The 16,667-nt window shown below is 35.4% G+C and overlaps 3 protein-coding genes across 3 annotated transcripts; 2 read left to right on the top strand and 1 right to left on the bottom strand.

Annotated features, from left to right (window-relative positions):
- The first annotated feature begins 2,449 nt into the window (after positions 1-2,449).
- LOC132031694 (uncharacterized) lies at positions 2,450-4,770 on the top strand. The gene is made up of 3 exons (XM_059421633.1): positions 2,450-3,559; positions 3,719-4,269; positions 4,400-4,770. The coding sequence occupies exons 1-3, from the start codon at positions 3,345-3,347 to the stop codon at positions 4,768-4,770; spliced, it is 1,137 nt and encodes a 378-aa protein (XP_059277616.1). The 5' UTR covers positions 2,450-3,344.
- Positions 4,771-5,156: 386 nt separating this feature from the next.
- On the top strand, positions 5,157-5,534 carry LOC132031695 (uncharacterized). The gene has a single exon (XM_059421634.1). It carries the CDS (start codon positions 5,157-5,159, stop codon positions 5,532-5,534), a length of 378 nt encoding a protein of 125 aa, XP_059277617.1.
- Positions 5,535-6,597: 1,063 nt separating this feature from the next.
- On the bottom strand, positions 6,598-10,177 carry LOC132031696 (uncharacterized). Its single transcript, XM_059421635.1, has 6 exons — positions 9,524-10,177; positions 8,954-9,199; positions 8,749-8,866; positions 8,456-8,669; positions 7,140-8,377; positions 6,598-7,055 (listed from the first exon to the last, which is right to left on the bottom strand). The coding sequence occupies exons 1-3, from the start codon at positions 10,175-10,177 to the stop codon at positions 8,750-8,752; spliced, it is 1,017 nt and encodes a 338-aa protein (XP_059277618.1). The 3' UTR covers positions 6,598-7,055; positions 7,140-8,377; positions 8,456-8,669; position 8,749.
- Between the last annotated feature and the right edge of the window lie 6,490 nt (positions 10,178-16,667).

The following is a 16,667-nucleotide window of genomic DNA, read 5'->3' on the forward strand; positions in this document are numbered from 1 at the left end:
TTTAACATAACAAAGCAAAGAGGTGGCTAAATAATAGGGATGAATATTTGTTTTTCTTAATTTTAGCTCCGTTTTGATTTGTTTTCACTTGGTTTGATCCCAATTCTCTTTATAACTCAATGCATCTAAAATAATAGACATATACACCAAGAATATCCTGATATCATAGATAAAGAACACAACAACAACAATAATAATAATAATTGTTGTTGCACCAGAAGTAGTGTACGAACACTGCAACTGATTGTTGTACCAGAAGTAGTGTAAGTTGTAACATTAACTTTTAGCCTATTTCATTGATAAATAAACACGTGGGTTCCACATTATTTGAAGTAAACCACGTGTACCTATCTTTTACAGCACTAATTGGGTCTTACAACATTAGCCTCAGTAATTCTCTTCCCTTCGCTGCTCCTTTCTATCTCTCCAATTTTCCTCGCTACTGTTTTCATGCTTCGGTGCGCCATTTCTCTGTTTGGTGAGTTTTTCAGCTTTTTCTCACTTATAATACTTGTTCAGTGATCTATTCTATGTTGTTTCTCTCTGTTGGTTACTCTTTTTAAAGTGTGATTTTTTATGCTGGGAAAAGGTATTTAGGGTTCTCGGTTCCAATTTTTGCAACGAAATCCATGCATGTGTTCATTTTTGTTAATTGAGCTTCTCGCGGGTATTGTAAACTCTGGGAAATTAGAGAAGAAGCCAGGTTTGGCATTAAAGGGTTCAAATAGAAGTTCCACAAATGATAGTTTTCATCGGGTAAGTGAGTAGTTTCGTTGTCCATAGTTTATTGGAAAAACATTAGATTACATTCTTTAACCATGCTTCATTTATTCTAATTTAGTTATGTGAGTTAAGTTTATTTTCTTCTATTTCACGAAGGATCTGTGTCAATGATAAAATGATGTTTTCAGCAGTATAACATGTGCTTAAATTGTGTAATTTCACTTTGGGATTTTGTACATTAATCAATATGTTTTCTGAACACTGTACATCTGTGGACTTATTCCACTTAAGCAGAGTAAATCAATAGTTCTGTTGCTGTTTTTCAAAATAGGCACCATTATAGGCTAATCTGAGATCTCTTATTGTTTAAAGATTGGTTTTCTTCTTACTTTTGTTTTTGACTTCCCTAAAGCTTTTAATTGGATATTAAAATAGCCTGATATGATTTCAATTTCTTCCTTCTTCGTCCTGCAGTCACCAAAGATGCATGAATTAAGAATTGTTGGGCCCGTGCGCTATGTTTAGATATGAAAATACTAAACATTTATATAGTACTAATAACTAACCAAATATACATTAACTTCAGCTATTACGAATATATTTGGATTAAAATACAAAATTATAATTAAAATAAAACAAAAGATTTTGTGGCGACCTCAAAGGCAGCCACTACCGCTCCACCTTTAGCGGCGACAACGTCGCTACATAGACCTTTTCGAGCGACAAATTATATGTCGCCACAATATTTTTTCCTTCATATGCTATTAGAATAATTAATTAGCAAAAGTATAGCTATGCCTAAAAAAAACACCCCAAAATATATTCATTTGTGAAAATTCCTCTTTATATAATTAGGGATTAAAAAAATAATTTTAATCTAAGCTTATTGGGTTATCCGTTTAACCATTAACTAAACCCGTAAACTCAAACCGAACTGATAACCCAATAAAAAGTTTTACAAAATCGTTTACAAACCGTTATCTCAATAACCCGATACCGATAAACCAATAGCGTTTTTATTAGTTCGATTTATCGGTTAAACCAATTTTTGCACACTCTTAGTTGTAAGGGAAGAATCTTCACAATCAAACAATAGGAGGCGAACGCGTGTCCTTTGGACGGTCTCCGTTCCAATATGGTAAAGAGAAAGTTGGATCACAACAGTACTAGCAAAACTCGAATTACATGGCGATTTTCTTGGGAATTTTGAAGCAAAATTCGCAGGTAAAGAAGTTTCCTGCGGATTTTCCTGCCAATAAAATTTCCTTGAAAAAACGCTTGTGGGTAATTATTACCGGCGGCTTTAAAATTTCCCAGGTAACTTACTTGGGGATTTTAGTTTCGCATGTAAATTACCTACGGATTTTTTCACAGGAAATACTAAAAAAATTTGGTAAAAATTGTGAAATAAAGGAATTTTCTTATGATTTTTTCTCCAAATAATTCTGCAGGAGAATCTGGTTAAGAAATATTAATCAGTTTAATTAGGGAAAGCTACACAAACTGCCCCACAAAGGCAAAATATTTACCAAAGTTTGCCCGCACATAAACTATTTACCTGAAATGCCCGTTAAGCCAAACAATTTATCCGAGTTGCCTAACATTTCTACTGTGTGTACGAGACCTTTGCTTAGAGGTAAGTATTCTTTTATGGTAATGAAATATCTGCTCCTTTATTGCTTTTGTCCTTTTGTTTTTTTTAATCTCTCTCTATCCTTTCTCCTTCATTAATTGTCGATGTACTTTGCTGACATTTCTATTATTTATTTTCTTCTTTTCGTTCTGCTTTTTTTCTTGGGAAAATTTCACTAATAATCAATTTAAGAGCCAAAATTACATGGGAATAGCCCATATTTTGTATTACAAACCTGCGGCCCAACAAATCATGGCCCAGCTATAAAAGAGGCTGAATATATTCAAATAACGGCTTATTCTCTTGCAGCTCAAAAAGTAACTTCCTTCAATTTCTCCTCCAAATCCCTACGAAGATTTTGTGGAAGATTTTCCATGATTTTCTCCAAAACAATTGTATATGGCAATAAAATCGTGATTTTAGGTTCTTCGATTTCTCCTTTCAATTCTGCGATTGAATATCTCCTTCAAATCTGCATGTAGATTTTGCTTTACTTTTTCCTTGATTATTAGTAATTTTCAAAGATTCTTCGATTAAAAGTAAGAGAAAACATTGATTTCGATTCAATTTTATGCGATGGAAGTTTATCCTATACACATTCAGCATAGTGGTGAATGGAATTTTGAAAATAGATTTGTCAATTTCGTTGGGCATTGTGTTGTTATCGAATCTAGTTTCAATTTTGAGAACTTAGTATTAGCAATTTCAAAACAGATCGAGGTTGATTCTGAATTGAATATCATAGAGATCAAGTTCATTCCGAATGATGGTTTACCGCCTATGCTAATTCACAATGACACTAGCGTACGTGCATTTTTTGAATTGAAGAAAAAAAAATTCAGAATTCGCTGCCTATCCATTGTGTATAACAGTGAAGAAGGTGTCAATTGGTGTTGGTTGTTTGGATAGTAATTTTGCTACTACAGATTCAGTGGGCTTAGGTAGAGGTGGACTTATACAAGAGATTGATGATGCATATACAATAAATATGATTGAGTTTGAGAATGATGAAATTGATTCTGAGAATGATGAAGGAATTAGTGAAAATGAAAGCAATGATTGTGGTATAATAGAAAACGTTTTACAAAAATATGTTGCGGAGGATCAAATTTACATAAACAAGGAGACACTTGCTAGTGTAATGAAAAACTATGCCCTGCACAAGAAGTTCCAGTTTAAGGTGAAGAGATCAAGTGCAACAAGGTATGGTATAAAATTGTATATTCCATTATATATTTGTATATATGAACAGTACGTATGTTGATAGAGTAATTCGTGTACTGTATGTATGTGCTTTGCGGATGTGTTTATGGATATTTTTGTATAAATTTGTATTAAGAAGTTTCAATTATTTACTACTAGGTATCACCTCTCTTGTGTGGATGACAACTGTGATTGGAGTTTCAAATCTTCAGCTGTGCACATGGGAAAAATATTCAAAGTGAGGCATTTCAATAATGTTAATACATGTTCATTTTCTGAAAGATACTTAACGCAACGTCAAGCTACTTCGGTTGTAGTTGCTGGTTTTGTTGTGGATAAACTTTCTGATTCGAAAAGAAATTACACTCCAAAAGATATAATAAGTGACATGCAAAGGGAGCACGGGGTTAAGTTGAACTATATGAAAGCGTGGAGAGCTAAAGAAAAGGCAATGGAAATAGTAAGAGGGAAACCTAGTGTATCTTATGGGGAGTTGCCGTCATACCTGTATATGTTGGAGTACACAAATCCAGGAATGGTTACAAGGTTGCATAAGTCGGATGAGGGATGCTTCCTTTACGCATTTGTTTCCCTGTATTCATCTATCAAGGGTTGGGAATATAGTAGGCCAGTAATGGTGGTTGATAGGAGCTTTCTTAAAGCAGCATATAGGGGGACTATATTGACTGCTTGTACACTGGACGCAGCTGGTGAGTACACTATATCAAGATTCCTTTCTCTTAATGGTAGTTTCAGTTTGTATATACTTGTATAAAACATGTATAAGTGTGTATATTTTTCTATACTGTCTGTATAAGTGTGTATATTCTGTCTAAACAGGGAATATCCTTCCGCTAGCCTATGCACTCGTCGACTCAGAAAATGATGCATCTTGGGGATGGTTCTTCATGCAATTGAAGAATACTTTTGGGGTTCGGGAAGGAATGTATATTGTTTCAGATAGACATGATAGCATCCAGAATGCAACATGTTGTTTACCCGAAGTGCCTCGTTGTTTCTGCATCTACCATTTGTGGAACAACGTCAAGGATCTATTCAGGAAAAATAAGGAAAAAGCGAGACCGATATTTTTTGCTTTGGCTAAGGCTTACACCACTGAAAGGTGTGAACACTACATGAACGAATTGAATAAAATTGATCGGCGAGTGCAACCTTATTTGGTCAATGTGGGTATGAACGGTGGTCTATAATTGTGTATATTTTTTATCGATTGTATAAGTGAAAAGGACAATTTTCATGACCTCCAATATAGCTGAGTCAATGAATTCGCCAAACAAATTTGCCAGAGAGCTTCCAGTAAGACGTTTGCTAGAGTATTTGACAAAGTTGATGACACAATGGAGCTACGAAAATAGAAAACAAGCAACAAAGTCTACAGAGCTTGGCAAAATGTACAGCAAGAAGTTGAAGAAAAATATGATTGCAATCATGACCTCCGAGTCAAGAATTCGCCAAACACGACGGTAAAAACTTATGTACAATATTTCATTGTATTACAGAATTGCATCCATAATAAATGTCTTCTGTTTTCTTGAAAAAACTGTAGGCAATACCTTCTACGGACTAGTTATATACAATGGTTGAAGGCAAAAGGATAAACATAGTGGATCTCGGAGAGGGAACATGCAGTTGTAAGAGATTTCAAATGAACGAATTGCCATGCTCGCACGCTTGGGCAGTTATAAAGCACAATGGAATGGACCCAATCCAATTCTGCTCTTTCTACTACAAGAAGGATTATCTCATGAAAACATGGGAAATTCCTGTGAATCCTATTCCAGATGAGACTACATGGCTTGTCCCTAGAGAGGTCATGGAGAATGTGGTCTTACTACCAGAAGGGAAGAGAAGGGCTGAAAGGCCAAAAATCAAGAGATACAAACTGGCTTCGGAGACGGATAATAATAACAATAAGAAGAAGAGGGCTAAGCTTTCATGTGGGCGGTGTGGATAAGCTGGTCACAATAGGAAAACATGCAAAAATATACCAAAGAACTTAGTTTGAAACACTAGACTTTATGTTTACGTTTCTTGTCGTTAGAACCATGTTGAGTACTTAAAATTCATAGCAACAATTGAGTAGTGCTTTTGAAGCGTGACTAAGCATTTCAAGTTAGACTATGCCACAATGTTGAAAATATATTTCTCTTTAGCTGCTTATTTTCTTGTTAATTCCTTGAATCTTATTGGTTGCATGTGTTTACTCTAGCTGCTCTAGCTGCCCATGTATAGTATTTTAACTGCCCACGTATAGTATTTGTTGGTATCGAGTGGCAAGTCAAATAAACCTTCATTTTTGTTTCTTTCTAAGTTACTAGGTGTATAATCACCAATATGTAGCCTCAAGACTATATAATCTATGTATAACTTTGTATAAATTTTGTATACATCGAAGTATAATAATGTATAACCCTGTATATGTGCGTATAACAATGTATAAACCCGCATATGCAGTTTATAAACCTGCATATGAAGTTCCCGTGACAAATTCCTGCGTATACATAACGTATAACCCTGTATATGTGTGTATAAATAATGTATAAACCTGCATATGCAGTTCCCGTGACAAATTCCTGTGTATACAAATGAAGTATAATAACGTATAACCCTGTATATGTGTGTATAAACAATATATAAACCTACATATGCAGTTCTCGTGACAAATTTCTGTGTATACAAGTGAAGTATAATAACGTATAACCATGTATATGTGTGTATAAACAATGTATAAACCTTCTCATGAAAAATTCCTCTGTATACAAGTGAAGTATGATAACGTATAACCCTGTATATATGTGTATAAACAATGTATAAACCTGTATATGAAGTTCCCATGACAAATTCCTGTGTATACAAGTGAAGTATAATAACGTATAACCCTATATATGCGTGCATTAACAATGTATAAACCTGCATATGAAATTCTCATGAAAAATTCCTTACAGTACTATCAGTGACTAAATCATACTAACAACATGTCAACCAGCCTCTGACTAACAATAATTCAGTAAGAGAAATCAAATACAAAGCCATAATTCCATAATTGGTCCATGCTTTCAGATTTTTACAAGAGTCAATTACACCAAAAATCCATAACAAACTGACTAGTCAGTAGTTTTTTGCTTTTGCGAATAGCAAAAAGGTACTGTGATTCATCAAAAGATGTACTTTAACAAAACAGAACATCAAAACAAAACAGAACATCAAACACTCCTAATAAGTACACTGAAACTACAAATTAACTACGTTCCTCGGCTTTTTTGGCCGCCCCCTCTTCTTCTTCCTCTTCTTCTTGTCGCTCCTGCCCTTGACCTCATCATCGCTCATGACACCAAGCTGTTGTTTCTTCAATCCATATTGCCACAACTGGGATCCAATTCTTGCGCGATATGTGTCGATGTCAAAATTCTTCTTGTCTATTTTTTTCCCCATGATGAAATGCTTAGCAAAGGCAGCAATAAAAGCGCCACAATCCCTGCATGCACCAAATTTCCCATAAGCTACTGTAGATACACAAAATATCGTGACTAAAACGATATTAAAAAAAAAAAGAACTTACGCATTGAACTGATGTGGCAGGCCAGTGACCAAATTGACCAACAACGGGTCAGATAGTGCTTTATCAGCATATGTATCACTTTTGAAATCAATGTCGCTCCTCTTGCCATAGAATCCAGTACTCGTCAAGAATTGAGGTATCATGAATGCAAAAGGCAACAGTGCTTTTGTAACAAAAGAATCATTCAAAGCACCACGGTTAGAGTCATATACGTGAATGCACCTATCCTTGAACGTAAGCACACCCAAGACCCAATGACCTGTATCTTTTTTTCCACGCTTGACATGAAACGGAATTAACACACGGTCAACTGTGTCCTATGGTACATTTGCGTCACAGTAAAAACCTTGAATATACTGAGATATCTCATTAACTTCAGGAATAATAGCAGCGTCATGGTTAGCCTTGACATACTTTTCATAGAACTCAGCAATCTTCCCACCTAAAAACCAGTCAGTTGTCATGAACCGCATAGCAACAGTAAGATCATATTTACCCTTTTTTCTCAAATAGTAAAATATGACATCAATGTGCTGAGACCGGAAAGTAGAAGTAAAGTAACAATCATTAGTGAATCAACCCAGAGAAACTTTAGAACTTGCTAAACAGCAACTAAACTCCACCCTGAACTACCCGCAGCAGCAGAAACATTGAAAATTATAAGAAAATCACATACCTCATCAGATAAAAGTTGACCACTGTATGAAATTGTGTGGAACCAATCCCTCTTCCTCACATAAATTGATCCAAAAAAAGGCACGGGCAGATTGTTTTTTCCTCGGGATAAATATCTTTGGCGCTTTAAAATCATGAAAATGAAAAATAATCAACACATACGGATCATTGTAAAAAGAAAAGAAAAATCTTAAAACAATGAAGCTACCTTTGTGTTGAAATCATCCCATCATCAACAAACTCAGCAAATGCTCTACCCTCAGGTGAATAGGGATCAAACTTATCAATGTTGTTCACAAAAGGATACTTCTCCTCAAAAATGCACTTGGGCGCTGACTTTGATGTGCCACTTATATCAGAACCAAAATCTATCACAAATGGAGAAGAAACACATTTTGGTGGAAACTTTTTCCGAGCCAATTCTTCGGGTGTCATGTCTTCTTTATTGGCATGTTGCCTATGAAGCACAATTTGGGACATGTTTAACTTGGCCAAAACTTCATCAGTGAGTTCATTGACATGACCTATGTTTCACTCATTCACAACAGGTGTTTCCTCTGCCCCTAAGACAGAGAAAGGTATATTATAAGTTATACAAATAAAAGATAATTATGTAATTCAGAAGGTGAGGAAATATATACTAGAAAAACCACCAGTAACTCCCTCGTTTGCTTCACCACCAGTAACTCCCTCATTTGCCTCACCACCAGTAACTCCCTCATTTTCCTTGACACGAGACTTAGTTTCCTCAGCAGACATATTTCCTTCAGGAACATTCGCGGCAAAGTCATGATCATCGAAATGTTGATACCCGTCGTGGTCATATGTATCATCATCATCAACACTTTGACGTTTCTAATAAAAATAACACAGAATTGAGGTTACATATTATTTTTTTAAAAACAGAAGGAAATAAAATCTGGAAAAAGGGTACCTTAGAAACAGGAACGCCATCCTCTTTTTTCTTTTTTTGCCTTGGAATCAAACAAGTTGAAGAGTTTTTCAAAGGAAGAAACCATATAATCGTTGAGTACCACAACTTTTTTGGTAAGCTAGAGAACAAAAAAAAAATGACAAAAGTTAATCCAACAAAGCATATGTATACAACAAACTGGAAAAGGCACAAGTTAATACAATACCTCTCTGACGTCAACCCTCAACTCACTAATTTCAGCCTTCAAACTATCAGGGCTTGCAAAACTATTGCATCTCGGACGAGGCTGTTGCTTCTGTGGATGAACTGGGGATGCAACGTTAGAATGATTATTGTCAAAGGTAGGCACATCTTCTTCCAATGGAAGATCAAAATTGACATCTTTAAAAAATGCCGCAAGATTCAGCCTTGATATCTCTTCACTGCTAGGGGTAAGGTTCTGGTACTCCAACTACAACAATAAAAAAAATTAAATTGATATAAACACAAATTAAAGTAAGAAAAAATGTAACATATACATGATTATAAATGATTTATACAAAAGAAAATGGAATCTGCGTATCTTGTATACATGATTATACATAGTCATATCTCAATTTTTTGTATAAGCCATGTATAATCATGTATACATGTCACTATCTCATTTCCGACTATGACGTATACATGATTATACATGACATATATAGATTTAAATAACAACAATCTATCACATTCAGAAATGCTTTTCTCAAACTACAATCATAAACATATATCAAATAGCAAACAAGAACTTTACCTGGTAAATACTAGTCATGAGTTTCCCACTAGTTAGGTCCACAAACGTCGGAGCTTCTTCAACTTGCCAGTTAAGAATGCGTTGCACACTATTGCCAACACGAGATGCTAGAGTTTTGTCAACCGTGGAGCAACACTCATAAAGCCATACTTGGAATGCAAGTGGCAAACCCCCGAGCCTGTACATTGTCAACTTGGCACGCAGTTTATCCCTCATTGTTCTGGACATGTCTTCAAATACTTTTATGCCCCATACATACCTCTGATACTGACCACTTTCAACTATATCAAAATCTTTTTTTAATATGCTATGCTTATTAGCACCAGAGAAAAGGAAATGGTGGACGAATACTAGTATGGCCATTTTGAGCGCATCCTCATCTGATTTCCAACCCTTTTGCTTGAAGCGATCAAGCAAACTCTCCCTCATTACTGATTTTTTTCCATCTCCGGTAAAATACTCTTTCAGTAACCTGTTGACTTCTGGCTCATCATACATAGTGTTATCATCTTCGTAACATTTCAACCCAGTAACCAAAGCAAATTCTCGAATGCCAAACCGCAAGGTGTTACCATTGAGTGCAATACTTGACTGAAAAACAGCAACAAATGTTTCGGGATAGTTGTTTTGGCTACTTCCTCGACTTGCCTCCATTCAACATTTGTTGCTGTTTTTCAGTCAAGTATTGCTTCAGAATGCTGACAATCTCTGTGTTTGTATGACAACTAATCCTGGTTTGGAAATGTTTAGCAACTTCTAGATAGTACTCACCAACCTAAACATGGAAAAATAAAATAAGAAATAGTGAGAATTAATCGGAAGAGAGAATAATATACCAAATTTCAGTTTAGATATACATATTTATATTAGTTTATACAAGTATAAGTCCCCACTAGAACAGAGGGAACTCATTCAAAATAGCACCAAGTTCAGATATACATAGCTATACCAGTTTATACGAGTATAGGTCCTCGACTAGAAAACAGGAAAATCATTCAAAAATAGCACCAAGGTTCAGATATACATAGTTATACCAGTTTATACAAAGCTAAATAAGTGAATAAGATAAAGCTAGAACAAAATATGTGAATCAAAGACTCATTACACAAAAGCCAGAATACCTTCTTTTCGGCTAGAGCAGGAACCTTCTTCTTTTTCTTTTTACTGTTTGCATTGTCGTTCTCGGCTTTCTCTTGCCTACTTTACCGTATTTAATGTTTGCTTCGCTGCGCGAAATGGTACTTCTAATGCTTTTCTGTTCACGAGGAGAAACAGGGGTCTCAAAATCATCGTCTTCATTATCATTATTACCACGACGATTACTTGAGCACATTTCCGCACACACCTACTGAAAAAACAGATAAAAGATAAAGATGAGGATCATAAAAAATGAAGATGCACAAAAGAAGCTCACAGAAACAATCACCATCTGAAATCAACACAAAAAAGCAACTAAAACAATGCATGCAAGTAAAGTATACTCCTATTAGCTTAGAAAATCAAAACCAACATACCCTAAATAACACCAAAGGTAAATCCTAAACCAAACTAAAAACACTTTAAAAAGCAAAATCAAATACCTAACTCAAAACCAAATAGAAATTGGCTGTTGAAGACCTTAATAAAAGGGTAGAAGAAGCTTATTCAGTTGTAAAAGAAAAATGCTACTGTGAAGGCACATATAAAAGAGAAAACGAAAATGAAGCACAAAATTAGAACAACAATGGCGGAAAGAAATTGAGAAGAAGAAGAAAACTTACTTTGTTGGGAGAGATTTTAGCAAGATAGCAGTTGCTTCACTTAGAAGTGTAGAGAAAGGAAGAGTGTTGTTCACGTGAGGAGAGAGCGTTTCATCTTTTTTGGTTTATTTCATTTTGCCCGAAATTGGGCCATTTCGGATAAGAAACCCAAATATGGGCCATTTCGGGTAAATAATAGGCCCAAAGAGTCACACAATGTTATTTTCCCTTTTTTCTTTCTTAATTCGTTTTTTCTCTTAATTTTTTTTAATCTTTTTTGGGTTAGATCATCTTCTTCCTTTTTCTTTTTCTATTATTATATTTTGTCTTTAAAAAAATAAAAATAAACTTTCAAAGATAAAAATATTAACCAACTAACTTTAGACTAATAAAAATATAAAAAATTAAATAATTAGATTACAATAATAAATAATTAGAAAAATGCTAAAGTCACTAGTTTATATATTAAAATCTAAATTAATAGACAATAGTATATGTTTATAATTTATTTATTTTTTACAAAATGAAAACAAAATTTATATCTAAAATATGACTCTATATTTTTTTTTGGGAATATTTTTACAAATAAAACGTGCTAAAATGATATAAATTAAAATATCAAAATTAGACTTGAACTCTATTTGATGTATTTTTTTTAATAAATTCTTTATTCTTAAGGAATAAATCAGTCTTTATGATATCCCATCAGTATATGATATATATACCAGATAGGTATCATAATCATATATTATTAAGCTCTTTTTTTGAAGGAACAAATTAGTCTTCTATGATATCTTGCGAGTATATAATATATTACATGGGTCAGTCATCCATGATACCTTGTCAGTATATGATATATACAATGTGGTATCATAGAGGTTTGAGTATTGTTTTTCTAGAAGGAATGAACCAGCCCTATATGATAACTTGTTAGTATATAGTACAAGATATATACCATGTTGGTATCATAGAAGATTGACGAGTGTTTTTTTTTTGTTGTTGTAAAAATAAACTAGTCCTCTATGATACCCTATCAGTATGTCATTGTAGACTGAGTAATATTTTAATTAATCTGTCATCTATGATACTCTTTCAGTATATGATATATACTAGGATGGTATCATAGAGGACTGATTTTTTGTTGAAGGAATGAACTATCCTCTATGATACTCGTAAGTATATGATATAACATGTAGGTATCATAGAGAACTAAGTAGTATCTTTTGAAGGAATGAATCAATCTTCTATGATACCCTGTCAGTATATGATATATACCATGTGAGTATCATAGTGGATTAAGTTGTGTTTTCTAAAAGAGATGAATTAGTCCTCTATGATACCCTATCAATATAGATATATACCATGTGGATATCATAAAATACCGAGGAGTTCTTTTTTAAAGGAATGAATCAGTCCTTTATGATACACTGGCAGTATATGAGTATACCGTGTGGGTATCATAGAGGACTGAGGAGTGTTTTTCTGAAGAAATGAACTAGTCTTTATGATACCCTGACAGTATATAAATATACCGTGTGGGTATCAAAGAGGACCGAGGAGTGTTTCTTTTCAAAGAAATGAACCAGTACTCTATGATAGCCTAGCAGTGTATGAATATACCGTATGGGTATCATAGAGAACCGATGAGTGCTTTTTTCGACGAAATGAACCAATCATCTATGATACCCTGTCAGTATAGGAATATATCGTGTGGGTATCATAGAGGAACGAAGAGTGTCCTTTCTCGAAGAAATGAACCAGTTCTCTATGATACCCTGGCAGTGGATGAATATACTCTGTGGGTATCTTAGAGGACTAAGGAGTGTTTTTTTTAAAGAAATGAATCAGTCCTTTATAATACCCTGGCTGTTTTTGAATATACCGTGTGGGTACCATAGAGGACTGAAGAGCTTTTTTTTTCGAAGAAACGAACCAGTCCTCTATGATACCTCGGCAGTATATGAATATCCCTTTATTACCTTTGGCATTAATATGGGTAATGAAGAGAGCATGATTTGTCGATCATGCACCCCATAGCTCTAGTATAAATAGATGTACTCAACTGTAAAGATCATCTGAAAATATATACAAAAATTACCTTGGCTTTATTTTGCTCTTAGTTCCTAATTGCTTTTGTTCAACTAAGCAAAGATCTGGTTGTTCGCTTGCCTGAAGCCTCTAGCTCAAAAGCTTCTCCAAGGATCAGGCTGTTACTTATTACTACTTCTATGGTTTGGTTATGGGTTTGTGGTTCATTTACAAATGCTCTATGTCACGACTCAATTTCATTAAGTCGTGCGGGCACATACCTTTCTCACCTCGGTAAGCGAACCCTTAACTCAACATTCACAATTTATAGAAAATAGCAGAAGAAAGGAAAATAACGAAGGCTCACAAATATAATATAAATAAGTGCGGAAGTAAAAGAAATCCACCCCAAAGATCCGGGTCCGGTCATAGCATATAAACTAAGTACTACAAGTCTGAATAATAATACGTAATAGTCTCAAAATCATGTCTCTCAGAAAGAGAGACATAATAATAGGAAGAGTCTTCAAGCAACGAACGTCCTCATGCTCACCCTGCAGAGACTCGAATCAACAATTCTCGAATATCAGCCACTAGGGGTAGAAGTAGATATATCCTGGTACTCTGTATTCATAAAAGAATGCAACAAGTGCAGGTCAATACAAATAACAAGTACTGGTAGGTATCATAGGCCGTCCTCAGTTAGCTAACATATATACAGAAAGTAAATGAAAGATAGACATGCCCACAATCAAGTACAAGTATAATACAGTCTCATCAATACATATCAAGTCCTCAAGTATCAGCAATTCACATCAGTATTCAAACCATCAGCTACCAACAAGGTTCCATAACCGATCAAGTCTATAGTGAAGTATCTAAACCCAAGTGTTCCCAGTCTTATCATATTCGATCAAGCCTATTGTTAAAGCACCTAATCTTAAGTGTCCAAGTATTCATCATAACCGGTAAAATATTCAATCAAGTATCCGATAAAGTATCCACAACACAATAACAATCCAATCACAATGATGATAACAAGTGCAATGCAATGCAATGATATGGATGATATGAATGCAATGGCCATATATCAATACCGTGTACACACATGCCTCGAGCGAAACATCACTTCTCGACGGTCATGACCTATGGGGAACCCGCGAAGTCCATGTACTATGTTGCTCTGTAACACACAGCCTCGAGGCGACCTTTCCACCTTCACTCCTGCCGATTATCCCGTATCACACAGCATAAAATGGTCGCGCAATTAGTATAAAACCTCCCAAGTATTTCCAAAAAAATCATAGGCCACATCATCACCCCCGTCAAATTTGCTTTTATATATATATATATATATATATATATATATGTTCAATGTATGATTCAAGTATGCATATGACTGCTAAGATCTCTTATCAACATTCATTCCACTCCGGTAAATGACCTCGGATAATGGACTCTCTTCTCTCTTTCACGTTCTCCGGTAGAGACCTCGAAGGCTACACTCTCTCACTTATCATCATCAATACCATAACCATGCAATATCAATGTATCATGGAAATGAGTATGAATACGATGCAATGTAATATCAACAACTAATTCAATCTCAAACAGTACCACATAGGGCACACAAGTAATATCAATAATAAGGCTACACAATAAGCTACAATGGAATCACAATTCTAATCCCTAGTCTTAATCAAGTGTAGCACTGCAATATCATAGTCATGATATTTCACTAGTCACAAATACCCAATGTCGCAATGAGCCAGTAAGTAAATAGATCAAGGTAGTCAACAACACAACGAGTTGGCTAGCCCCCAAATCATACAACAAGGCCGAACCTAAGTAAATATCCAACCCAACTTCATATCCGAAGGTTTACATGTTTTCTCCAACACAAACTAACTATACATATGCTTCGCTAACCGAAGTCTAACCAGAAGGTAAGCCGTAACCTACCTGGAAGGCCGAACAGCAAACTCGAAGTGTCAATCATGCGCCTTTCCCTTTCGTTATGCCTCAAAGTAATAAAAGTCTAGCCATATCCGAATATGGAATTAGAATCAAGAAGAATCATCATTCTCTATTCAAGTCCCAAATCCTAACCCATGGAATGGGATTTATGAACTAGAAAGGAGATATTAGGGATTCTAAGCTTAAACATGAAATTTATACTCTAGGTGATCAATTCCCATCAATTAGAAGCTATATTAGCTCATGAAATACTCAAATTCGGATTCTAGGTGAAAACTCCAATTTTGGGTATAAACCCTAACTTTAAATCTTACAAAATTGCCACTAATAATGAAGGAATCATGTTTACATAGTTACTACTCAACAATTCCATGCTTAATCAAGTTTAATCCACCAACAAATCAAGGTTTTATAATTAACAACTTATTCTAGAAAGATACCCAAAACCCTTTCTTATTCTCCAAATTCTATAGGGTTACTAGCATGGATTCTTACTTAGGAAAGGTAATGGAAGAGATTGAGATTAGAGAACTTACCCTCAAGAGAAATCTGACCAAACCCTCCTCAAATCGCCTCCGAGATGCTAAGGAAATATAATATAAGGAATGGGAGAAAATAAAGGTTTCCAAGGCATTTAAATCAGAGAATTGCCCGTCGGCCGCTTTTGCGGTCAACAGGCCGCTATTGAGCAGCCGCTATGGCGGTCACCCTATAGCGCCCACCACTATAGCGGTCACTCAACCACTATAGTGCCACCACTATAGCGCTCACCAAACACGTAAAATTTTGGTGTCTTCAAAACTTGAAATCGACACCCGGAACCATCCTGGAACTTTCCGGGCACAAACCAAATACGCAAATGTACAAAAGAACGCGTTACAGACACACTCGTGGCCTTGGAATTCCCAACGGAGGTCTCGTTGTCCAAGTCAAATCCCCAACGACCTAAAATCAACTTTTCAACACGTCTCAAAACACACCCGAGTGCATTGGGAATCGAACCGAGCCCCCCAATCAGTCACAAATGATAGTCAAGACCTCTCGAAATCGACGGATTTTCGAAAAAGGTTCGTTTTCCCAAAAGTCAACTGTGAGTCAAACGATTTTTCGCTTAAAAGCCAAATTCCCTAAAAATTACATCAAAGCGCAACCAAAGCCTAGGGAATCGTGCCTCCTGTCCCCTCGGGCGAAAGCACTAATAAGGCTCGGGGAGGGGTCAATGGGGGCGAAATGGTGAAAAATGCAATAACGACCGAACGGGTCGCTACACACTCTAGCATCGGATCTTTATGTTAAGGCATAGAAGATCAACATTACCAAATATATGAGATCATTATATGACTATTTTCTTTTATATAATCGTGGTGTTTAGGTTTTGTACGCACTTCGCCTATTTTCTG

Source organism: Lycium ferocissimum, chromosome 9 (assembly GCF_029784015.1).
Source record: "Lycium ferocissimum isolate CSIRO_LF1 chromosome 9, AGI_CSIRO_Lferr_CH_V1, whole genome shotgun sequence".
In the NCBI taxonomy this organism is placed as follows: Eukaryota; Viridiplantae; Streptophyta; class Magnoliopsida; order Solanales; family Solanaceae; genus Lycium; species Lycium ferocissimum.